The sequence below is a fragment of the Pelmatolapia mariae genome, linkage group LG3_W (genome assembly GCF_036321145.2).
Source record: "Pelmatolapia mariae isolate MD_Pm_ZW linkage group LG3_W, Pm_UMD_F_2, whole genome shotgun sequence".
Classification (NCBI taxonomy): domain Eukaryota; kingdom Metazoa; phylum Chordata; class Actinopteri; order Cichliformes; family Cichlidae; genus Pelmatolapia; species Pelmatolapia mariae.
Genome location: NC_086229.1, coordinates 12,880,934 through 12,907,030, shown reverse-complemented (window position 1 = coordinate 12,907,030; position 26,097 = coordinate 12,880,934). Strand labels below are relative to the sequence as shown.

Sequence of the window (26,097 nt, the reverse complement as noted above, 5' to 3'; positions counted from 1 at the left end):
CGCTGTCCACTCCAGTGCTGTGTGCACTGGTGTACCGACCACCAAAATACAATTATGCCAGGATATGGCAGTGTTTAATTCACGGGTCCTTCAATAATCATGTTTGCTGCTTAAATACATCGCTGACTGATGACTCTGTAAATCTTATAGATCTGTAAATCTTGTTCAGTCAGTTAAAGGCCCAACACATGAAAGTGGACATACTCTGGATCTGGGGCTGTCTGGTGGCCTGACTCTGTGTGACACTGAAATCTGCAACATTAATTTTTCTGATCACATACCTGTAATATTTGACCACCTCAGATATAGCTGATCATTTTGTTTGTTTTTATAAAAACTTTAATCATCCCTTACTTTTTGATTGATCCATCCACTCAGGCAAACTACGACTTACTTTCTGTTTAGATCAAAATGTTTGGAAATCCTTGATCCTACTGGTCCTCTCACAACCAGGAGTCTAAAACCTAAGGCTCAGCCTTGGTTGAATAATGTTACCAGATCAGTGTTAAATGATCAGAAGGCTGTAAGAGCAACAGAAACATGATCTTGGAGAAAATGTACTTCTCCATGATCATGTCTAATAACTGTCACAGACCTCATATTTTATTCAGTGTTTTTAACTCAACTCTAAATCCTCATCGTGCTGCTCCTCTTGTAGCATGACTGAGTCTCAGGAGAAAGTCAAACTGTGACACAAAGCAAACAAGTCGTTCTTCCAAAGGACGGTCGAATAATAATAATAATAATAATAATAACAATAATAATAATAATAATAATGTGTTTTAGAAGCAGCAAACAAACTCAAACTCTGGATCCTAATCCAGCAGAAACATTGTAAAAGTGCCTGAACTGAAAATCCACCAACACCCAGAGCTGAAGCTGCTCTGTGTGAAGGACTGACCTCAGATTTACTTAGTTATGTAGGATTGATCAGCAGTTACACAATTTTTTATAGTTGCTACAGATTTTGTAGAAGTTTCACATTAGTATCTTATAGATAGAGGAGACGTTGTGCCTTCTGAAGATCAGTTCATCTTCTGCTCACTGAACTGTTGACACAAACAGACATTTGAAGCTTTTCCATGTAAATGTTTGGAGGCCTCAAGCGTCCTTCTGTCCACCCAGGTGGATGTTTTACTGCTGTGCGTGTGAGAACATCTATCTGAAGCATCTTCTTACTCTGCACAAACATAACTACACTGACTGTGAGCCAATGAATGTGTAGACTATCACCATGACAACATGTTGTTTGAGGTCAGTCCCAACGTCGGACCTATGAGTGTTTAAACTCCAGAAACATCTCCTGCTGTTGTTGTACATTCACTGCAGATGACAAACCTTTACAGGACAGAAGCTGCTAGAAAGAGTGAAGAGCAGGAACAGCACACAGCTCACAGTCCAACACTAACGCACACACTGAGGATAATTATTCATATATGTAAATAAATGATCATTGTGCACCATTGTGTCTGTCATGAGCCACCGTACCTGTGTTGTGTAATTCAGTATACACACCTGTGCTTGGATGGATGAACTCTTCAGTGAAATAACTTCCGGACATTTGAGCAGAAACTACTGGACCTTTATCCTGTGCTTGAACTAATTCTTCATGGTTCCTCCACAGAGTGGACCAGCAGAGCTCAGAGGTTCCCAGTGGTCACTCTGCCCAGCAGCATCAAACACAGCTGGACTCCATATTTATGGTCTGTACATGTACAACAACTACTTTTACATCTATTCTGTTCACAGTCATCTCCATGCTGCTCTTTGTAGACCAGTGGATTGTCAGTGTGTCCAACACGGATCTGATGTTTGGCTCCATGATTTCAGTCTGATTGGCTCATTCATAAAGTATTCTGTTCCAGCTGCTGGAGGACAACATCATCACTTTTGTGAAGAATGAGCTGAAGAAGATCCAGAAGGTTCTGAGTCCAGATTACCCAGAATGCTTACAGAGTCAGATGGAGGATGATGAACAGAGGAGCAGCAGCAGAAAGGCATTTGTGAAGATCACAGTGAACTTCCTGAGGAGAATGAAGCAGGAGGAGCTGGCTGACCGTCTGCAGAGCAGTAAGAGGATTTATCTAAAGATTTAAACTTTTGGATAAATGAACATTTACTAATGTCTTAAGAGATGGAGCGACATGTTTTAAAGATACATTCTTTTTGGAATTAAGGGTTTGTTTTCACTTTCAAATGATGTTCTACATATTTCTTCTCATTCAGAACATCTTGCTGCTGTTTGTCATCGTAACCTTAAATTTGCTCTGAAGAGGAAGTTCCAGTGTGTGTTTGAGGGGATCGCTAAAGCAGGAAACCCAACCCTTCTGAATCAGATCTACACAGAGCTCTACATCACAGAGGGAGGGACTGCAGAGGTCAATGATGAACATGAGGTCAGACAGATTGAAACAGCATCCAGGAAACCAGTCAGACCAGAAACAACCATCAGACAAGAAGACATCTTTAAAGCCTCACCTGGAGGAGATGAACCAATCAGAACAGTGCTGACAAAGGGAGTGGCTGGCATTGGGAAAACAGTCTTAACACAGAAATACACCCTGGACTGGGCTGAAGACAAAGCCAACCAGGACATCCAGTTCATATTTCCATTCACTTTCAGAGAGCTGAATGTGCTGAAAGAGGAAAAGTTCAGCTTGGTGGAGCTTGTTCATCACTTCTTTACTGAAACCAAAGAAGCAGGAATCTGCAGCTTTGAAGACTTCCAGGTTGTGTTCATCTTTGATGGTCTGGATGAGTGTCGACTTCCTCTGGACTTCCACAAAACTACAATCCTGACTGACCCTAGAAAGTCCACCTCAGTGGATGTGCTGCTGATAAACCTCATCAGGGGGAAACTGCTTCCCTCTGTTCACCTCTGGATAACCACACGACCTGCAGCAGCCAATCAGATCCGTCCTGGCTGTGTTGGCATGGTGACAGAGGTCAGAGGGTTCTCTGACCCACAGAAGGAGGAGTACTTCAAGAAGAGATTCGGAGATGAGCAGCAGGCCAGCAGGATCATCTCCCACATCAAGACATCACGAAGCCTCCACATCATGTGCCACATCCCAGTCTTCTGCTGGATCACTGCTACAGTTCTGGAGGATGTGCTGGAAACCAGAGAGGGAGGACAGCTGCCCAAGACCCTGACTGAGATGTACATCCACTTCCTGGTGGTTCAGGCCAAAGTGAAGAAGGTCAAGTATGATGGAGGAGCTGAGACAGATCCACACTGGAGTCCAGAGAGCAGGAAGATGATGGAGTCTCTGGGAAAACTGGCTTTTGATCAGCTGCAGAAAGGAAACCTGATCTTCTATGAATCAGACCTGACAGAGTGTGGCATCGATATCAGAGTAGCCTCCGTGTACTCAGGAGTGTTCACACAGATCTTTAAAGAGGAGAGAGGACTGTACCAGGACAAGGTGTTCTGCTTCATCCATTTGAGTGTTCAGGAGTTTCTGGCTGCTCTTCATGTCCATCTGATCTTCATCGCCTCTGGACTCAATCTGCTGGAACAACAACAAACAACCTCCCAGTGGTCTAGCTTTTTTAGAAAAAAACAGTCTCTCCACCAGAGTGCTGTGAACAAGGCCTTACAAAGTCCAAATGGACACTTGGACTTGTTCCTCCGCTTCCTCCTGGGTCTTTCACTGCAGACCAATCAGACTCTCCTACGAGGTCTGCTGACACAGACAGGAAGCAGCTCACAGACCAATCGGGAAACAGTCCAGTACATCAAGGAGAAGCTCAGTGACAATCTGTCTGCAGAGAAAAGCATCAATCTGTTCCACTGTCTGAATGAACTGAATGATCGTTCTCTAGTGGAGGAGATCCAACAGTCCCTGAGATCAGGGCGTCTCTCCACAGATAAACTGTCTCCTGTTCAGTGGTCAGCTCTGGTCTTCATCTTACTGTCATCAGAAAAAGATCTCGATGTGTTTGACCTGAAGAAATACTCTGCTTCAGAGGAGGCTCTTCTGAAGCTGCTGCCAGTGGTCAAAGCCTCCAACAAAGCTCTGTGAGTACATTTGTACTCATGTCTTTACTTTAACATCCAACTGTGTCAGTAATTCATTCCACCAGGCTTTCTGTCTTTGCATGAATTTTTTATGCTAAACTTTTGAAACTGTAATCTCTTTGATGCCTCCAGAACTGGGTGTAGTCGAGATGCTGAATCCATCACAAACTCTGATCATCACTGCTTCTGTTATGTTATCAGTCTTTGTTTAAAAACTGGGGCTGCATGTGCCTGATGTTGTAATACTTTATATTCACATGCATGAACCTACATACATTACTGCTACAGCTCTATTTTTAGTCACAAATGTTGGTGAAACACTCTCTTTTCCATGCGTGGTGGGTCCTGCATTAAAGCGTTTGAATTACTCAGTGAATCATTGCAGCCATAGAAATGTCCTTAGTTACAGTTTTTAACCTTATATTTCTGGGCGCTTGCCAGGATGTACTGAGCATTACTTCTTCACCCACCTCTCTCCACTTTCCGTGTGTCCATGCTCCACTGTTGAATTGAATTCATTATTAAACTCTGCCTCGGTCTTCCACAGTGCGTTTTTTCTTTTTTTTGTTTTTTTCAGCCTGCTCTCTCCCCTCACTCGAAACTGGTTGCAGCAGATGGTTGTCCCTCCCTGAACCTACTTTTCTTCCAGTTTTTCTTTCACACTGTTGTCAAAATGTTGGTACAGACTTTGGTGCAGCACCTCAGTTCATCTTCAATCTGAAACCGGCTGTTTTAGCCACCTCCCCTTTAAGCACATCTTCCCTGGTCAGCTCTGTTGTGGTTGCTATAAAATTTAATCTTGACAAAAAGAAATAAAAAAATAAGGACAAAACAAGAAAAACCCAAGTCAGACTTGATGCCATTTATTGGCATCATGGTGCCTGTTTGTCAGCCTTTGATGATAAACTGCACCACAGTCTAAAGCAAACCTTCTCATCACTGTTAATGGTGACTTTATTGAGCTTAATTATAAGTTAAATAGATCCATGTCAGTCTGTAGTTCAGCACCATTGAAACAAGAACCTTTTCCTAACAGCCTATAAAACACGTGATCGGTAGAGTTTTCCTCTGTGTGTTGCAGATCTATTTTGTGGATTTATTCATGTATATATTCTTCCTGTTCACCTTGGACACAAAACAACTCTGTTTGTTGTGATTGGATATAGGACACAATTCAGATCAGGCAACATCTCCTAATCTAGATGATTTTTAAGGTGGTATCTAGAATGAAAAGTTAAAAGTCAGCTTGGATACCCTGTACAATGATAACTGTTCTTTATGATGGACTTGGTTGCACCACATTGATAGCCGTGCAGGGTGGATCATTCCTTGGTGAAGAAGACCATTTAAGCTCAGTGTTTTTCCCCCTTGTTGGCTGATTATAAGTTGTTTTTTGTGTTTTTACCTGAGTTATAGCCATGCTCATCATTGTCTTTAAATTACCTGACACACTACTGACTGCTGCTATAGCACATCTGGCTGAGCAGGTGACCCATGTACTGAAGGTTAGAGTCATGACTCCACGGGCTGGGTTTGAATCTGCCCAAGACCATTTCCTATGTGTCATTCTCCTCACTTCTCCCTCCCTTCTTGTCTTTTCTGTTCTATACAGTGAAGACAAAAGGCCCCAAGTTCTGAAAACTCTTCCCCTTCATCAACTTCCAAATCATCTCGCTCATCTAAACTCACCAGTATTCTCTGAGTAGAGAATCTTTTTCATAATCCTGAATGATAAGGAAGTGGGTAAAGTTATTTATTTGTTGTGTTCTGATTTGCAGCTGGGATGGAGTGTGAAAAACTCTCAGCTGCCAAAATTACATCCGGTTTAGAAGAAAAACATGGACTGAAATGTTTGTTTCACCATCCTTCACAACTCATCCACCAGGTGTCAGAAACTGCAGCAGAACAGTACAAAGCATGTCTTACTGGATGGCTGCTACAACCAGAGTTTTACCTACCTTTGGTATTTCTTGACAGCATTAGTGTAATGTTTACTGAACCGAGTCGTCTTCTGTGAGCTTTGCTGCTTTGAATGTCCATGCTTGTCAATTTGGGTTGAACCCAGAACTGTATAGGCGTTGGCTGAATAGCAGTGGCTACACAGTAATGCAACCACAGGCTTACAGAGCAGTTAGGGGTGCATGGGTGTGTGGTCTGTGAACAGAACATTTACAGAATACTGAATGTAATAAACATCTAAGTCATTAATTATGATTCATTGACGTTCTTCGAATCTAACCAGAACTACAAATGGGAATTCCTATATGAACATCTACATGCACAAGTTTCATACACTACTCCCAAACCCTTACAGTACATGACATTGATTGCCAATACACCCAACAACAATATATCACAAACACCAAATCGTTTAGCTTACAGCTAGCAGGTATGTAGCATAACAGGTAGCATTAGTAGCACGCACACGGCGCCCCCCGTGTGCGGCAGCCTGTTACAGCAGCTCTGCTCATTCTGAGTTTCTTTCTTTCTTATCTTTTCTTCTCGTATTTTTCTATAACTAACGTATTAGTAATTAGACTCTGTAACCATGTTCTACCGTTTTGTGCTAGTTCTGGTCGTTTTTCTTAGTTTTTTTCTACTTTTTTCACCCGTGTCTGGGGACCCAGAGCAGGGATCCTTTGTTTACAGTAAGGATCAGCTGTTAGCGCTGCGTCCCGCAGCGGTACTGCCGGCGGACAGACCTGACATTCCCAGTGAGCTGAGGAGGAAAAGACGGGGGTGTCGTGCTGGGAAGGAGCGCCGTCGGCCGAGAAGGAGACGTTATCGACCATCTCTTCCTTCTGTAATTATTGGAAATGTACGTTCTTTGCACAATAAATTGGATGAGCTCACGTCGCTAACCTGGTCACAGAGGGAGTACCGGCAATGTAGCATCATGATGCTAACGGAGTCGTGGCTAACACCGCTAACTCCGGACACGAGCGTGACACTACCGGGATTCCAGCTGCTGCGAGCGGACAGGACGAGAGAGAGCGGTAAGAGGAAAGGAGGGGGACTGGCAGTGTTTGTGAATGACAGATGGTGTAACCCTGGGCACATCACTGTGAAAGAACAACTCTGCAGCAGAGACATTGAGCTGTTAGCCGTTAGCATGCGTCCGTACTACCTGCCCCGGGAATTCTCGCATGTTATCGCGATAACAGCGTATGTCCCCCCCTCGGCCAACGCGGATGCAGCCTGTGACACTCTCCACTCAGTGGTCAGCAGACTGCAAACACAATCTCCGAGAGCCCTCCTCATAATATCAGGGGACTTCAATCATGCCTCACTGGACTCCACACCGCCCACCTTCACCCAGTATGTGACCTGCCCAACCAGAGACAATAAAACACTGGACTTACTGTATGCCAATGCAGAAGAGGCATACAGTTCATCATCTCTCCCTCCCCTGGGCAGATCTGATCATAACCTGGTGCACCTTGTCCCTGTGTATGAGCCCTTAGTGCGCAGGGAGCCACCAGCCACCCGCACAGTACAGAGATGGTCGGAGGAGAGCGAGGAGGCTCTTAAGGACTGTTTTGAGTTGACTGTGTGGGAGGTGATCTGTGACGACCACGGAGAGGACATCGACAGCCTTACTACATGTATTACTGACTATATTAATTTCTGTGTGGATAACACCGTACCTACCAGGACTGTACGGTGTTTCTCCAACAACAAACCTTGGATTACCCCAGAAATTAAAGCCGTCCTCAAGCAGAAGAGGAGGGCCTTCAAATCCAAAGACAAAGAGGAGTTGAAAAGGGTGCAGAGAGAGCTGAGGGGACTGATAAGGAATGGGAAGGACAGCTACAGGCAGAAGATGGAGAACCAGCTTCAGCAAAATAATGTTGGTGAAGTCTGGAGAGGCCTCAGAACCATCTCAGGCCACAAACATCAGAACTCTCTGCCTGGGAGGGATGTGAGGTGGGCAAATGAACTGAATCATTTCTTCAACAGATTTGATTCAGCCATGAGGCAGTCTTCAACATCGGCTGCAGACTCACCCACCCCCACTGCTGCTGTTCCACCTCTGACACCTCAGACACTTCACACCTCCTCTATTCACCCTGCTCACTCCTCCCCACCCCCAACAACAGCATCCAATACACAATCAACACAAGGCTCCAGCCTGTCTCTCTCAACCACCCAGGTTAGGAGGGAACTGAGGAGGATTAAAGCCAAGAAGGCAGCGGGTCCAGATGGCATCAGCTCGAGGGTCGTCAGGTCCTGCGCAGACCAACTGTGTGGTGTGATGGAGCACCTCTTCAACCTGAGCCTGAGGCTGGGAAGAGTCCCACAGCTCTGGAAAACCTCCTGTGTTGTACCAGTGCCAAAGACTTCACGCCCCAAGGACCTCAACAGCTACAGGCCGGTGGCTCTGACATCCCACCTGATGAAGACCCTGGAGCGGCTGGTCCTGGCTCAGCTTCGGCGCCTTGTGAGCTCATCACTGGATCCACTTCAGTTTGCCTACCAGCCTGGCATTGGAGCGGATGATGCCGTCATTCACCTCCTACATCGCTCCCTCGCTCACCTGGAGACCGCTGGGAGCACTGTGAGAATCATGTTCTTTGATTTCTCCAGTGCCTTCAACACTATTCTTCCCTCGGTTCTGAAGGACAAGCTGGAGAACTCTGGAGTGGACCATCACCTCACTACCTGGATTCTGGACTACCTCACCGACCGACCACAGTATGTGAGGACTCAGGGCTGTGTGTCGGACAGGGTCGTCTGCAGTACGGGGGCCCCACAGGGAACGGTTCTGGCTCCGTTCCTCTTCACCATCTACACTGCAGACTTCTCCCACAACTCCACCCAGTGCTTCCTGCAGAAGTTCTCTGATGACTCTGCTATAGTCGGCCTCATCACTGATGGGGACGACAAGGAGTACAGAGGACTGACTCAGGACTTTGTGGACTGGTGCCAGCTGAACTACCTCCAGATCAATGCCAGTAAAACAAAGGAGCTGGTGGTAGACTTCCGCAGGCACAAACATCCTCCACTGCAACCACTGAACATCCAAGGTATGGACATTGAGGCTGTGGACAGCTACAGGTACCTTGGTGTTCATCTGAACAGCAAACTGGACTGGACTCATAACTCAGACGCCCTCTACAGGAAAGGGCAGAGCAGACTGTACCTGCTGCGGAGACTCAGGTCTTTTGGAGTGGAGGGCCGACTCCTGAAGACCTTCTATGATTCTGTGGTGGCCTCAGCCATCTTTTATGGTGTGGTCTGCTGGGGCGGCAGCATCTCTTCTGGGGACAGGAAGAGACTGAACAGGCTGATCTGCAGGGCCAGCTCTGTTCTAGGATGCCCTCTGGACCCAGTGGAGGTTGTGAGTGACAGGAGAATGGTGGCTAAGCTGTCATCCCTGTTGGACAACATCTCCCACCCCATGCATGAGACTGTGACAGCACTGAGCAGCTCCTTCAGTGGGAGACTGCGGCACCCACGGTGTGGGACGGAGAGATTTCGCAGGTCTTTCCTCCCCACTGCTGTCAGACTGCACAACAAAGACTCCAACTGATCAACACACACATTCACACATGTGCAATAATCTTTTCTGGTATCGTTGTATTTTTACTGAGTTGTATATAGCACTTGTATTCTATTTTTATCTTATTGCATATTTTATTCTATTTTATTCTACTGTATATAGTATTTTATTTTATTCTATTCTGTACAGTTGTATACTGTATTTATTCTTATTTTATTTTATTCTAATTTTTGCTTCATAACTTTTGCACTGTCCACTTCCTGCTGTGACAAAACAAATTTCCCACATGTGGGACTAATAAAGGTTATCTTATCTTATCTTATCTTATGAACTACCACATAGCGAACAGGTCAATACACATTGCACTTCTACATCCACTAAATGTCTAATTGGCATGAAAGACTAAAACTGTCCTTTCCAGGCAGGGCTCCACGTCTACTCACAGTTCTTTAGCGACACACACGACTCACACCGTGTGTAGACATCCCCTGCTGAGTCAGTCTGCCAGGTGGCTCTTGCTATGTGTTAGCTTAAATAAACTCTGATCACTGGAACATGTGCTCAATAGTGCAGCTGTGCTCTGTCGCCACAAGGGGGCTCCCTCACACAGTTGACAGCCTTTCCAACAATGCTGTCCACTGCTATATTTCAGTATCAGGCTGTAAATGTACAAATGGATCTGAGAAGATTACATTTCCAATCATGAGTCAGAAATTATGTTTCTACTAGATTTACAGTTTGTTTTCATGTCTTCTGACTCAGAAGGTGGAGCAGGTGGAGCTTACAAGGAGTAAGTGCTGATATAGAAGAACAGTTGTGTTTTAATGAAACTGTTTAATTAATCATTAATTGTCTTGCATGCTGACATTTAAAAAAATAATTTGACTGATTTAATTAATTTGTTTGTTTTTTCAGACTGAGTCGCTGTAAACTCTCAGAGAAAAGCTGTGATGCTCTGTCCTCAGTTCTCAACTCCCAGTCCTCTTGTCTGAAAGAGGTGGACCTGAGTGACAATAACCTGCAGGATTCAGGAGTGAAGTTTCTGTCTGCTGCACTGCAGAGTCCACATTGTACACTGGAAACTCTCAGGTCAGGATCCAAAGTTATCACTGCTGATCATTTAAAGTCTGAATGATATTATTCTATAAACAACCGAGCTTTTTAGAATTGGCGAGTTTTCCTTCATCTTTGGATGGAAGGAGATTCTTCATTACTGTCTGATGATTCTTTGCAATCACTTATTTATTTTAATTTTAAAACAGAAGTATTGATCGGTTCATGTTTTCTGTGGCATGTTTTGTGTGACACACCGATGAGCAGGCCATTTGTTTGACAGCAGTCAATATGGCCAAAAAGAGGCCTGCTTCTCTCAGGTGTTCTCCTCACGATGCCACTGATTCCAACTGATCCAGACAACTATGATGTGGGTTCTGATGGTCCTGTTGATAGTGAGGACAGCCAGGCGGTCAGATGTGGGTTGGAAGGTCAGAACGAAATTCAGAGCCTGAGTATCAACCATAAAACCAACTTCTTATTTTGCAAATGTAGAGCTGACACGCAGCTCTATCTATCCATGAAGCCAGGTAACACACACCAATTAGTTAAACTGCAGGAATGTCTTAAAGACATAAAGACCTGGATGGCTGCTAACTTTCTGCTTCTTAATTCAGATAAAACTGAGGTTATTGTACTCAGCCCTGAAAATCTTAGAAATATGGTATCTAACCAGATTCTTACTCTGGATGGCATTACCTTGGCCTCCAGTAATGCTGTGAGGAACCTTGGAGTCATTTTTGACCAGCACATGTCCTTCAACGCACATATTAAACAGATATGTAAGACTGCTTTCTTCCTGTCAGGGTTCCTGGGTCGTTGACCCAGTGCTTTCAGTTTTGTTCATGTTCAGTTTATTTTGCCACTTCCATGTTCTCACTTCCTGCTTTTCCTGTGTCAGCTCGTCTCGTGTCATTAGCCAGATTATGTTCAGCTGTGTACTCACCGGTCTCTCATTATCATCCTCATCAGTCTGTGTATTTAAGTCCTCTGTTTCTACTCGTTCACTGTCGTGTCATTGATGTTAATGTCGTCTCTCCGCATGTATGTTCAGATCAGTCAGCCAGCCATTCAGTCCTTCAGTCAGTCAGTCCTTCATTCGTTCATTCAGTCAGTCGTCCACCCAGTCAGCCATTTCAGTTATTGTTCTGTTCATCCAACCTACCTACAATAAACCCCATTATCCTGCACCGTGAGTCCAGCGTTTGGGTCATCTCTTCCTCGCCTCCACACACGACACTCCTGACACTTCCATTTGCGCAACATCTCTAAAGTTAGAAATATCCTGTCTCAGAGTGATGCTGAAAAACTAGTTCATGCATTTATTACTTCCAGGCTGGACTACTGCAATTCATTATTATCAGGATGTCCTAAAAACTCACTGAAAAGCCTTCAGCTAATCCAAAATGCTGCAGCAAGAGAACCTACAGGGACTAGAAAGAGAGAGCATATTTCTCCTGTTTTGGCTTCCCTTCATTGGCTTCCTGTTAAATCCAGAATTGAATTCAAAATCCTGCTCCTCACATACAAGGTCTTAAATAATCAGGCCCCATCTTATCTTAATGACCTTGTAGTACCATATCACCCTATTAGAGCACTTCGCTCTCGCACTGCAGGCCTACTTGTCGTTCTTAAAGTATTTAAAAGTAGAATGGGAGGCAGAGCCTTCAGTTTTCAGGCCCCTCTTCTGTGGAACCAGCTTCCAGTTTGGATTCGGGAGACAGACACTATCTCTACTTTCAAGATTAGGCTTAAAACTTTCCTTTTTATCTAAAGCATATAGTTAGGGCTGGACCAGGTGACCCTGCATCCTCCCTTAGTTATGCTGCAATAGACGTAGGCTGCTGGGGATTCCCATGATGCATTGAGTTTTTCCTTTCCAGTCACCTTTCTCACTCAGTATGTGTTAATAGACCTCTCTCCATTGAATCATATCTGTTATTAATCTCTGTCTCTCTTCCACAGCATATCTTTATCCTGTTTTCCTTCTCCCACCCCAACCGGTCGCAGCAGATGGCCGCCCCTCCCTGAGCCTGGTTCTGCCGGAGGTTTCTTCCTGTTAAAAGGGAGTTTTTCCTTCCCACTGTCACCAAAGTGCTTGCTCATAGACGGTCATATGATTGTTGGGTTTTTCTCTGTACCTATGAAGTGCCTTTAGGCGACTTTGTTGTGATTTGGCGCTATATAAATAAAATTGAATTGAATTGAATTATTTCTCACTCACAGAGTAGAAAAGAGTCAGTGTCCCATCAATGGCAGGTGTGTTCAGAATCATAGTGCCAGGTACACAAATACATCATTCCGATTTCGCTACAATCGAAATATTGAATTTGAGGACTTAGTGAGCACCGATCACGTTGAGCTCTTTTTACACATTGACTGGTTTGGATATTTATTGTGGCCACTTTTATCTGCATTTATGGTATAAAGTTTCAGTCCATGGCCAGTAATTCTCTTCTTACCAAAACTGTGGGGTTCCCACTGCTGACACATTGGCTCCTCCCAATGTGCTAGATTGATCAGATGACCTTCATGCAATATCCATGTTGTTTTGTTGCCAAGTTTCCCCAGTTTCCTGATTCTGGTCACTTCAGTGGGGTGCTTACTTTCCTTGTTTCATGCACAGGTAGAAAACAGTGACAAACTACATGGTAAGGTGTCTTCTGGGGATTAATCACAATGCATGTTCAATTGTATTTAATAATGTCCATATCCATATTTCAGGAAACTTATGATTTAAGTTTCTTTCATTCATAATGTTTACCTGTGTAGACAGATATTGGTTCATAGCTTGTTTTGTTTTTCATTTGTATTAAATTATCTGTAATTTTGCAGCACATATTTTTAAAGTCTGTTTTCTTAACATTACATTGGGTCCTGTGAGAATACATCTTCACGTCTGCAGCACTTCCATCAATCAAAGCTTCAGTTTCCTTTCTGTGTTGGTTTTTACAGAGCTCTTTGTTCATATATCAGACTCTGATTTACGTTAGTTTCTTGTTCAGATTATCAAGAGGTCAGATTTAGCATTGCCAGCTAAAAAAACACACAACAACATAAAACTGGGCAGGTGTTGTGTTCCAAGGGGAGAAGTATTTAATATGTCCCAGAAGTTGTTACAGAAACAACATTGCTCAAGAAAACAATGTATATACCAAGGCATCAGTTAAATAGAACACCATAAAGAGAGCTTAATAAATCCAAAATGTCCATCTAATAAAATAAGGAAACATTTTCTCTGTCTGTCCTTGTAGCAGCAGAACTGAAACAGATAAAGGGCTCTCCTGTCTGCCCAGATACTGGTCCAGGTTATTCATTTATCATCATAGCCAGTCCCCATGTTGTAGCCCAGTCTGTAAGTGACTATGGCTATTGACTAAATAGTTTTACATGTTTCACCTGCATAAAGAGAAAGAAGAAAGGGGGCTTCTGTAACCCAAGTATTTGCATCCCTGTTTCCCTAGTCTTAAAACTTTAGACCTTCTGAGGCCTCCACTAGTAAGGCATCTCCCCTTCACATTCTTTAGAGAAGGGACCTCTCTGTAATGTTTAATAGTGTCTGAGTCTAGCCATCTACTTCTAAAACTACTCTACAACATCTCCCGTGTGGATTAAAGTATAAAACAGAGCTGCTGCTGATTATGAGGTAGCTGTGAGATTGATATTAATGAGGTAGCTGTGAGATTGATAATAATGAGGTATATTTGTATTAAAGATGACTAAATTCCAACAGTAGCTGTGTGAGTCACTGTGTTTGAATTCAATTCAATTCAATTTTATTTATATAGCGCCAAATCACAACAAAAGTCGCCTCAAGGCGCTTTAGTATTGTACAGTAGATAGCACAATAATAAATACAGAGAAAAACCCAACAATCATATGACCCCCTATGAGCAAGCACTTTGCTTCCAAGGTGCATGGAGAGGATGAAAGAATTCACAATGCAGGAACTCCAGCAACACTTAAGATGAACAACTTTAATAATTGACCAATTATTAAAGTTGGCCTTCATCGGGATCCTTCATCATGACCTTGATGAAGGCCACAAGCTGAAACGCGTTGGTCAATTATTAAAGTTGTTCATCTTGCCTTAAATATTGCTGGAGTTCCTGCATTGTAGCATAGAGGAACCCAGACTTCAGCTTTCTCTCCTGAGTTTCTGTTGCTGCTGTTGCAGTATCCCCTCATCGTTCCCTTCAACAGCCTCCTCACTATTTCATCACTAATACTGATAATACCAGCTCTGACAGCTGACTGCTCATGAGCTCATGAGTAAAACTACTGCACGTGTTCACTCTTCTTTTATTTTCCTGTTTGCTTTGGAAGTTAAAGTGTCACTGAGTTTACACCACAACACACACAATATAGTGCTCATATAGAAGGACAGTTGTGTTTTAATGAAGCTATTTAATTAATCATTAATTGTCTTGCATGCTGACATTCAAAAAAAATAATTTGACTGATTTAATTATTTGTTTGTTTTTTCAGACTGAGTCAATGTAACCTTTCAGAGAGAAGCTGTGATGCTCTGTCTTCAGTTCTCAACTCCCAGTCCTCTTGTCTGAAAGAAGTGGACCTGAGTGACAATAACCTGCAGGATTCAGGAGTTAAGTTTCTGTCTGCTGCACTGCAGAGTCTACATTGTACACTGGAAATTCTCAGGTCAGGATTTATAGTTGCAGTATCCCCTCATCGTTCCCCTCAACAATTTCCTCACTGTTTCATCACTAATACTACATACTAGCTCTGACAGCTGATATCTCAGGGGCTCATAAGTAAAACTACTGCATGCACTCTACTGCACTCTTCTTTTACTTTCCTGTTTGCTTTGGAAGTGAAAGGTTTACAAATATGGACTGGCCTGCAACATTTGATGTGAATTTAAAGGACTCTGATTCTGGGCTGCAGAATAGGTGTGTGAGTCTTTGTTTCTGAAGTTTAACCAGATTGTTTTCACAAGTAGTTTATGTCATTTAAAGTGGTGTGTGTGAGTTAAGTGTGACACATGACAAAGATTTTTCAGTGATGCAGGAAACATATTCTAAGTAGGATTAAATGCTGAAAGGTGTCATTCTACTAAGTGCAGACACTGGGATTCATTTAAATAACTAACATTTTGTGATATCTGAACTGTTATTCCATTTCAAGTCACTAAATTAGAAGTCCCGGGCCCCGCCCACAGTACTGCAGTACCCTTTTGATCTTGTTTGAATATTAGCTACATTGGTCGGTGCTACAACAGCTCCAGTCATTTGAATGATCTCTACTGAAATCTAAGACTGAAATAAAAATGTGTCGTTTGCTTGTTGTGGCTGTGATAGCTGCTCCTATGATAGTTTATTTTCAGGATGCTATCAGAACGAGTGTAAGTGGAACATCAAAGCTGTTATCGCAGTGCCAAAAATGAGCAGAGCTTTTTTGTCTCATCGCTGCATTCACAGTGAGCGACTTCTCTCTGTTCAATCTGTAACAATCAAAGTGTTACTGAATGTTGCCATGTAATGTTTGTATTGTGCACATCGTACAGGTCAGCTGCTCCACACAAATCTCAGGTTTACATGCTGGAACGGTGATAATGAAGGATAAACCTCACTTCCTGTTCGTTTCATACAGATATGACATGAACAATAACACATTCATGAAATCCTTTTAGGAACACAAACACTATTCTTGCTGGAGAATATATTTGAATGTAGGGGCTCATCAACAACAATAATAACTAACCACCACCTCACCATTTGTGTTGATAGTTGTATGTTTATTGGTGCAGTCATTTTCTTCTTCCTCCATTTCTACCTTATTCACATCAGATTAAATGCTGCACAGAGACAGGCACTGGACATGTTTAGCATAGCTTGGAGTGTACACAGGGGAAATGGCTAACATCGCTGGATCAAAATATGAAAGCTTAAGTTTTATTGAAGTGAATTGTGGTCGTGCCTGACAGTGAAAACGGGAATGATAAGTCTTGTTGTAAGTGTAATTATGTAGAAGTATAAAAAAGGAACCAGCTGACATCGTAAAATACAGCTGTAAATACATTGTTTTATCAGAAAACATATGTATGCTCATGTTTTTACTATGTTTGGCTTGAAGAGATAAAATGTAAGAAAATCAAATGCTGCTCTTTATTATTGTGTTGGTTAGTTTTCTGTCTCTTGGATGGAGCCCAGCTGTGCGTGGCCCCTGGGCCTGTGGTCAGAGTGTGTGTTGGATAATCCGGCCCAGGATGAGGCCAAACAGAAATGGGATTAAATGTCTGTCACATATTTGAGCCTCATTTAGAACATCATCCATAAATATTGAGTAATAACTTGACTCTCATACAGCGAGACTAAAATGCCTTTAAACATCAAGTTATCCTGCTGATCAAAGTCCAACACCGAGTTTGTAAGAACGTGTTTGTCAATCATTTTGTTTGGTTTCTGAGGAAAATGATTCAATAACTTCCTGCTAATACACAACATTTCATCATATTTCCTCATAACCCTCTTTTATCTGAACATTTGAATCACATTTGAATTTCCAATAAAGCATCCACAGAGTTTGGTAAAAATAATGACAGTAGATGTTTGTGTGAAAGTGCTGGAAGCAAATGAGTGTGTGATGTTCTTTCAGTGTTGCGCTTTGTAGACGGTCCCTGAGCACTGGTCTCACAGCCAGCTGCACATAGAGACCAGTGTTGTTAGTCCAGTTCAGAAGATGACTTGTTGGAATGAAAATGAGCTTGTAGTTTGTCTGCTTTAATAATGTTACTGGAAAAAAGGTGTTGGACTTCAAATATGTCCATTTCTTTCACACTTTACTTTTAAAAGTGAAGCCATGTGGTTCCTGGAAGGAAAAACACGACTTTTTCAAGTTTCCATTTTCTAAACTTCTACATCCTGAACCTTCTTCAGCTCTGAACAGTTTATGAAACACTGAATGATTTCAAGCACACACTTTGTCTAATAAATGCATAACTTTCATTCTTTATACAGATTGGGGAGCTGTGGTTTGTCAGAAATCAGCTGTGATTATCTGGCAGCAGCTCTGAAATCCAACCCCGCGCATCCCAGAGTGCTGGACCTGAGTGGAGACTACAACAACCTGCAGGATTCAGGAGTGAAGCAGCTGTGTGTTCTTCTGGAGAATCCACGATGTCGATTTGAAACTCTGAGGTCAGTCACCAAGTTTAAGTTGTGCTGAGATGAATATGATGTGAAAGTTGTGCTGACACTGTGGATCAGTAAGCCCACAGACCTGTATACAGGAAGTCTGGTTCTTCTTCTTTTTTTAGAACTTCTGATCCCTGATCCTCTGAGTCTTACTCAGTAGATAATGCAGAGTTTTGAGGTGATGTAGGTGAGGGGACTCAGGCAGCCTGACAGACTTGATGTCCATGTCTTCCCTGGTTGTCCTTATACAAATAAACCTGATTATCCTTGCAGGTCAAATTTTATCAGTCACACCTGTTAGTGAGCTCTCCTCTAGATTGTAGTGCTTGTTAAATTAGGATGGTTTTAGAAGCCTGGACTTCCAAGGGAAGCTATTACTTGGAAACGCTAAAGCAACCTATTAGAGGTGTTTGCACTAACATTGATGAATATTCAGATTTAAACCTTTATTGTTTCACAAATGGTTAAAAAGTGAATGTTCACAGACAGGCTGGTGGTGAGATAGGCACTTCCAGCATTGTAGATGTGTTTCAGCTGAAGCTAAACATAATAATAGAAGAAAAGCAAAATAATGATCCTGCTCTGAGCCATCGTTTAAACATCACTATCAGACAGTAAAGGCTTCAAAAGACTGCTCACCTCTCACACTTAGTTAAAGATGCTGGTGCAGTCCACAGATCAGCTGACCTGCTGGGTCTTGTTAAATTCTTTCAATTCTTTGATCTTTGGGCTGAAGGAAGAACAACACTCAGTGTATAAATGCTCAATCAACAATCTCTGTATTCCATACAGTTCTCATTATTCCATACAACACTTTTGAGCATTAACCATCCGAAGGGGAGATGTGGACAGGAGGGTGTCTGCCAGATCTCAAAGTGTCTGACCGTTTCTCACATTCTTATCGCTTTGGCTCCCCTTCCACAGTCATAAAACCTAAACATGTTCTTTCTAATCAGATAAATAAGGCCATGATTCTCTGAAAACAGTATTTCTTATGCATAATGTGGCCTATAGCCATATAATAATTCAACAATTCTTTGATTAGAAGTTGTTAAGATTCAAAATTAAGGAGGGATACAGGAGGAAATCCATATAACACACTGATCCGGCCAGGTGGAGTCAAACGATGATTTTTAATGAACACACGCGTGGGAGATATCCACTGTATACAAACAGCATCAGATCTCATCTCAACAACAACACAGCAATAGTTTTATAGCATCGAGGTATGTTTACTGACGCCCTCTCTACGTCATTACATGTATCAGTTTCAAAACCACAAATGTTCTGTTGACAACTTTTAACACAATTAAAAGAACACTGGCTTCCATCTTCTCCCAGGTGCTGTCCCGCAACCACAGCTCTAGCATAGCTTCTGTTATTAATGGAATGGTAATGATGATTATAAAAATAGCAGCAATAAACAGCAACAAAATATCCCTATACTTTACAAAGTATAGGGTGACATAAAATAGTATAATAATCTCACAATTCCCCCTTTGATCTTATTTTCAAGAGATCACTTACACCTTAAATTACACCTCTCTTGCAATTCAGATGCAAGAAAAACAATATTTACAACAACAACAATAGTTACAGATGACACTCCCATCACTCTCCAGTTCTCCCCACACTCATCATGGTGCTACCTTAAGCGTTCAAACGAACGTACTCAGACTAGAACCTCTGTCCGAGGAGCTTTTAACCTTTATTTTTATTGCTGCAGCTACCAGTGTCTTCCAGTCGGGTGATTCTCTGCTCCTCTTCTTTCTTCGACCTCAGGGGTTAAACCACCCTTCAGTTGTTGCATAGATCAGGGAATTATTCTGCCCCTATTTCAAAAGATCTGTGTGTTCTGGGGTCACTGTGTCCCCCCTTTTTACCAAGAGCCTCTCGAACCTCCTTGGTCTGGTGTTCCTGGATTTCCGCCAATCCCTTCGTGGTTATTGCTGTGGTTCTGGGATCCTCTCGAGGTGACTAGCAGGAGCCCAAACTGCATGACACTTGACCCCAGTTGCTGTCTTGGCAGTCTCCGTGTCTGTCTCTGCTGCGAAGGATCCTCATATCTCCGTGACCTCATCTGGTGTCTGTGCCTTTATCTGTACGAGACAGAAAACAGAAAAACACCTCTCTGCCTAGCCTTGATAATTGTGTGGATGCCCTCAAGGGCTTCCACACTATTGAGTTCCTGTTTCTCTTTAAACTTTATTATGTGTGCCTATGCCAAGAGGCACACATATTACTATTCGTCGGATTTATTATTATTATTATTCTTCAGTTTCCGCCTGAAATTTTGCAGCGAATCTCGCCTCGCAGTTTTGAGACAAGCTTCATATATGTTACCTCATTTTGTGCGGCTGGATCAGGAATGGTGTGCTATGACTTTTGGTGTTTATGACTATTATAGTTTTTTAAATATTAATATTTTAGTGAAAATTTTCCCGCGCTTCTCTGCCAAACAGTTTTGACAATAGGGTTACATATGTTAGATCATTTTGTGCGGCTGGAGCTGGACTAGTATGGTATACACTTTTGGTGTTTATGACTTTTATAGTTTTTTAAATATTAATATTTTAGTGCAAATTTAGAAAGATTCTTCTTTTGGCGCCATAGAAACAGACTTCATTTGTGGTGTGTTGGCGCCATCTTTTGGTCCCACTGATACAAATTTCAAACTTCATTTGTGGTGTGTTGGCTCTCTCTAGTGGTATGCCGGGAGTAGTACGGCCTGTCTACCCTTATTTGGATTACCGTAATGATGACAATATCAACGGTGCGCACAGCGTCGCTGCTTTCAGGAGCCATTGGAATTTTTAAGGTTGCGCAAATCATTCAAAAGTTACGGTAATGCTTGGTGGAAAACTCAATATCCCACAATTCATAGCACGCCTCTGCCGAGTCAAACAATGGCGGCCATCACTTAGTTTTTATTTTCCTCTTAATACTGTTTCTAGGTCACAAAATAAACTTTTAAGATATTTTCAGGCGAGAATATAGGTGTGTAAACTTCAAATATCTGCTCGTTTTGTCAAAACATCCCATATTAGCGACAATGTTCTGACGATGTCGTTTCTGCTTGAGGCTAGCTGGCTAGTGTGGCTAGCGCGGCTTTGCTAACAAGCTACAGCCGGCCTGGATGACAGTGAGAGCGGCTTACTCTGGTTTCACACCCGGTCCTTCGTAAAGTCTCGTGGTCACAGCTGGACTTATTTTTCGTTTATATGGACAGATGATTTATTTATTTATTCATTTTAGTAACGGTATAAACAGTGAAAGGTGGTGGATTGGCCAGATGTAAACTTCAAATATCTGCTCGTGTTACCAAGACATCCCATATTAGCTCTGATGGTTTCGGTGCCTGCAAAGAGCTAGACAGCTAGCTAGCTAACCGGAGTTGGCTGTCTTTTTGACTCAGGGTTATAGCTGGACTTATTTTTCGTTTTTATGAGCCGATGAGGGTTTTTTTTTAGTAACGGTACAAACAGTGAAAGGCGGTGGATTGTCCAGATGCTGGTCGATGTGGAAAAAATAACTGAGTTGTTTGGTGGTCGCTGACACGGAGCTACAACCGAGGGCAGCTATCCACCGGTGTGTGTCAGACAGAGCATGCAGGGAACGATCGACCGGTGGTAGATCGTGGATCAGGGAAACCGAAGGCAGGAGAAGCAGGCGGCTGCCGGTCAGAGCGTGAGATGAACTGAATTTCAGGTAAGAAGTTATGAACTGCACTCTATTTGGGTCAGATATAAACCGAGTTTAGGTGTAGTTTATTTTCGTTGTGCTGACTTTTTACAATCAGTTATAATAACTCGTACTGCGTGCTAGCTAGCACGACGGAGTTTCTATACAGCTGTGTGCGCGCTAAGTTACTGATGTTGAACTTTATGACAGCCTCCCCTGTCATTCTCTCGCCTGTTCAAACTTCAGTCATGAAACTGATCAATGATCGGCTTTTCTCTCTTGTTTGTTTATCACGCTAAACAACAACAGCACGTTTAAGCTTGATCAGCTGTTGTTAGAATTCATTTGATTTTAATTTCTAGTATCAGCTGATGTTTGCTGGAGCCACAGCTGTAGAAGTGGCTGGTGGAAACCAGGAGATGACCTTACCGAATCATCAGAGCTGAACTGGTGATGGAGAAACAGGTTTACCTTTTTTTTAGGTGACATGAATGAGTTGAAGGGAAGTTATGAACTGTTTCTGAGAGAAATAAACACCAAGCTCCTTTTTTATTTAGCTGACAGCTGGTAACTGTGCAGGGGCGGATTTAGCAAAGCTTTTGCCAGGGGGCCAGGTAGGGCATCTTACAACCAAAGTTTGTATAATAATACACAAGATTGGCTGTAGACCATTGTTAATCATTCAGAACACTGTGTAAAAATAACAAAAAACAAAAAGTGAATGCAAAAGTGCATAAATATTTATTTTACGTGATTGATGTGTGTGGCGGGGCGTGGTCTGCAGTGCCGCTGCAGGGGAGGTGGACCCACCTGAGCGGCATCTGCAATCACGCCTCTCTGGCGTAGTCTGTGCTCTCTCGGCTGTTTTTTGGGTGTGTGTCAGGCTGTGAGTTGAAAAACTACAGCCGGCTGTGTGGGTACACCAACCATGTGTGAAAAGTGGTCCATAACGTAATGCTTCAAAGCGTGTTCATGCAAACATTGTCGGGTCTGCCGTGGTACAATGGGACTTCTGCTCATGAAACTATGTGCACAGCGTCTGCAAATCGGGGCTGTACAAAGTCACTTCATCTTTACCCAAAACTGTAAGCTGTCATCTGTGAGGCGCGAGCGGTGTTTGTTTTTACCATAGTTCATGGTGGAGAATGGCTGCTCTGCTGAGTTTTGCTCTCTGTAGCTGTATGAATGGCAAACTACATTGATTACCAGCGGCATAGGCACACTTAAAATTTCTTCTGAAATTTTCGCTTTCTAGTTGTGTGGATGCCCTAAAGGGCTTCCACACTATTGAGTTCCTGTTTCTCTTTATTCTTTATTCCACCATAATCTAGTTGCTACCCCGTTTTTTGGCACTTAACTACTCCCTCAGTTTTCAGCCGATTTTCTCCGTTCAAACTCTAAACTGTTCTGCTCTTTCTGCTAATTCCAGCTATGACTTTTGGTGTTTATTACTATTATACTTTTTAAAATATTACACTTTTTTCCTTTAATTTGTCCCATTGAAATGAATGGGAAACTTCCACAATTCTGCTAAAACTTGCTTGGTTTTGAAACTTAACTGCTTCCTCATACTTTCACCTAGAAACTCCATTCAAACTTTAAAATGTTCTCAGATTATTGGGCTATTCCTGTGTGATTCAGCTTTTTCAGATGTTCTACCGTTTTAATTTTATACCTCTTTAAGTTTTCAGTTGCAAAATTGTGATTTTTCAGAAAATGCATGCGTTGCTATGGTTGCTATGCAATTAACTCAGAGTGAGTGCTGGTCTGTTCTGAATTTTCGCTTCATGTCCGAACAACTTCTTGCTACTTGCTCAATTTCCACTGAACCCCCACAAATTATACATCAAAACGTAGGTATTTTTGCTGGCTTTCAGACAATGTTACTATCTTTATTGTGAGAGTTACCGTTTTTTCGCAATTTCCCTCGGAGTGACACAAGGTCTGACAAAGCCCCATTCAAAGTCTATACGGAGGTTTTGAAATTCAGAGCTGAAATTCTGTAACGGGAGGCATTTTTAAATCGCCATATCTCATTAACAAAGCAAAGTTAGGACATGAGGCTTGTGCCAATATATCTTCAGACACTCCTGACACTCACAGTGGAAGCAGTTTTTACATTCATCTTACCGTTGAGCCATAAATTACGTTTGTTTGAGGGGTGGAAATCTGTCCTCCTCTCAGTTCTCACACTCTGAAAATGAAGCCGTTTCTTCTCTCGTCATAGCTCCGCGACGGAGGTACAAAGAGCTATGAAAATCACAGTCCAAATACACCAAAGTCCGCTGATTCACCCAGTAAAAGAATTATGCTGCTAGCCCTCCTAGTTTTTGAGTTACACGACGTTTTGTAACTCCAAAAAACGGCGCTTTTCGCCGCTCACCGCGATCTATTTTCTGATTGCCCAAATGTCTGTATTTCAGCCGCCCGTCCCCTTGCCAGGTGGCGCAATCACTAATGACACGGCTCTGCACCTCAAAGGTCGTGGGTTCAATCCCACCTTGCTTCAACATTTATTTTCATTACAAATTTAAACACTATCACAGACCTGTCATTTATATTGATCATTTATTACAATTCTGCAAAGTTTTATAATTTTAGCAGCTTTTCTAATATGGACCAAAATACATACAAGTACCCAGCCTAATGAAGCAGACAGAGGCAGTAGCTCTGATTGGTGAATTTGAGCAGAATCAGGTTGTTCTTTCATTTAATTTCTTTATTTATTTCACACATGGTTCATCGTGTTTCTTTTTCTACATACAGAACCTTCTGCCTCTTTTCAGCAGAAATTCTGCCTCTTTTCAGCAGAAACTCTGCTCATTCACCTCTTTTCAGCGTAACGTTCTGCTTCTTTGCCTCTTTTCTGCAGAAATTCTGCTCATTCATCTCTTTTCTGCTCATTTCAGCCTTTTCACCTTTTTCAATGCTTTCATCTTTTTCAAATCATAGAGTTAAAATCAAAATATAGTATTTTTATCAAAGCATTGTATTTGTACGGAGTATAGTATTTCTGCCAAATCATAGAATTACTGCAATTTCATAGTATTTTGAGGAATCCCTTTTGTTATAGTATTACTTCTAAGTCATAGTATTTCTGCTTTGTCATAGTATTTGTACTGAAACATAGTATTTCTGCCAAATCATAGTATTACTGCTATTTCATAGTATTTGAGTGAAATTACAGTGTTTCTGCAAAAACATTGTATTTCTGCTACTGTATTTCCGCTGTATTACGTAGTGGCAAAGTAGGAGGCTGACTGTTACTAAGTGCATCAGTGTACATAGGTCATCTCTTGTGTTGGAGTGCCCTCTTGTGGCACCTTTTGGGTAGTGCCTTAGTAAACATGGACACTGCAAAGTAGTAGTATCAGACTGGTTTGTAGTGGAGGAATTTGTTGCCAGTTTCTTTCATCTTTAATCCGTATTCATGTTTTAATGTAATAACTTTTGTGGCACAATTAACACAATATGGCAGAAACACTATGTTTTGGCACAAATACTTTGATTTAATAAACTTTAGCTTCCTCACCACTTTTTAGCAAAATTTTCATTTTTTTCACCCCTTTTCAGCACAAATTCCAGGTTTTTTTGTCTGTTTTCAGAAAAAAAAATATTTTCAGCAGAAACTCTGCTGATTCACCTCTTTTCTGCAAAATTGTCAGCCTTTTCACCTTTCATCAGCACAATTCTCAGCAGCTTCTGATAATTTCAGCAGCATTATCAGTCTCTCCACCTCTTCTTTGTGTGAATGCGTTTGGCTCAGTGAGATAAGTAGCTGCTTTTGGACTAGGAGGGCTTAGGTTCAAATCCTGCTCAGGGTGACTTTTTTTTTTCCACCACCATGCAACTTTTTGCAACTTTTCAGCTTTTCAGCAGACAGCTTCACCGTTAAGGCATCCACACAGCATTTTCGCAGGAAATGCAAATTTTCTAGTCTAATGTTGTTGTCCATTGTTCTTCTAATGATTCAAAGTTGGTTTAGCATATCATGTTCAGGACTCTCTGACCCAGAGACTTATTCTAATCATCATCTATGTGTGTAAGCATGTTTGCATTTACCCCTCTGCACTCTAAGTCATTTCCTACAATTTATCAGTCCAGACAGTCACGCCGAACGAAGCTTATGACCTTCAAAAGACTGAGTGCCAGCTCTCATGAGCACATTTGCAATGTGTGTATGAAAATAACTATAAAACATTCTCAATCTTAACATTTTCCCCCCTTTCACACATTTTAACATGTGAAATGATGTATGCTTCTCACTGGTTCTCTAGAAAAAGTCTGGAAACTTTTGGGTCATTATAATCTTAAGTTTTACCATACCTAAATTATTAAACACACAAATAAAGTCATACAAATTATCATAAAAACCATTGTTTCATGTTAAAACTCGAATTTCCGCCTTTTGTGTCAATTCATCAGAGCTAGAAATAAAAAGAAAAGATTAGTGACATAATTTCTCAGAAAACATCAGAAATTCTCCTCTCGAGTAGCTTTGCTCCAGCCCCGCAAACCTGTGTTGAGTAATGAAATCAGTTTAATTATCATGTTAGGTCTGTTAAACCCCTGGCTCCGCCCAGAGCCTGCATCTGCAGAACTACCTAGAAACAAAACCTGTGTGTTAATATCAACTTCACCTTTGCAACTCCGTTTCCCCCCACTGTTTTCCCCTCACTGAC

General features: G+C 42.1%; 2 protein-coding genes across 2 annotated transcripts in view; one reads left to right on the top strand and one right to left on the bottom strand.

The window, feature by feature from the left end:
* Positions 1 to 26,097, bottom strand: part of LOC134620609 (uncharacterized) — an 823,316-nt gene that overhangs the window by 221,966 nt on the left and 575,253 nt on the right. The window lies entirely within an intron of this gene.
* The window catches only part of LOC135932483 (NACHT, LRR and PYD domains-containing protein 9-like), a 46,906-nt gene continuing 22,805 nt past the window's right edge, over positions 1,997 to 26,097 (top strand). The window contains exons 1-6 of the mRNA XM_065469965.1: positions 1,997 to 2,070; positions 2,227 to 3,074; positions 3,294 to 4,021; positions 10,440 to 10,613; positions 15,066 to 15,239; positions 17,558 to 17,737. Coding sequence (XP_065326037.1) covers positions 2,034 to 2,070; positions 2,227 to 3,074; positions 3,294 to 4,021; positions 10,440 to 10,613; positions 15,066 to 15,239; positions 17,558 to 17,737 — 2,141 coding nt within the window. The 5' untranslated portion in view covers positions 1,997 to 2,033. The remainder of the gene's footprint in view (positions 2,071 to 2,226; positions 3,075 to 3,293; positions 4,022 to 10,439; positions 10,614 to 15,065; positions 15,240 to 17,557; positions 17,738 to 26,097) is intronic.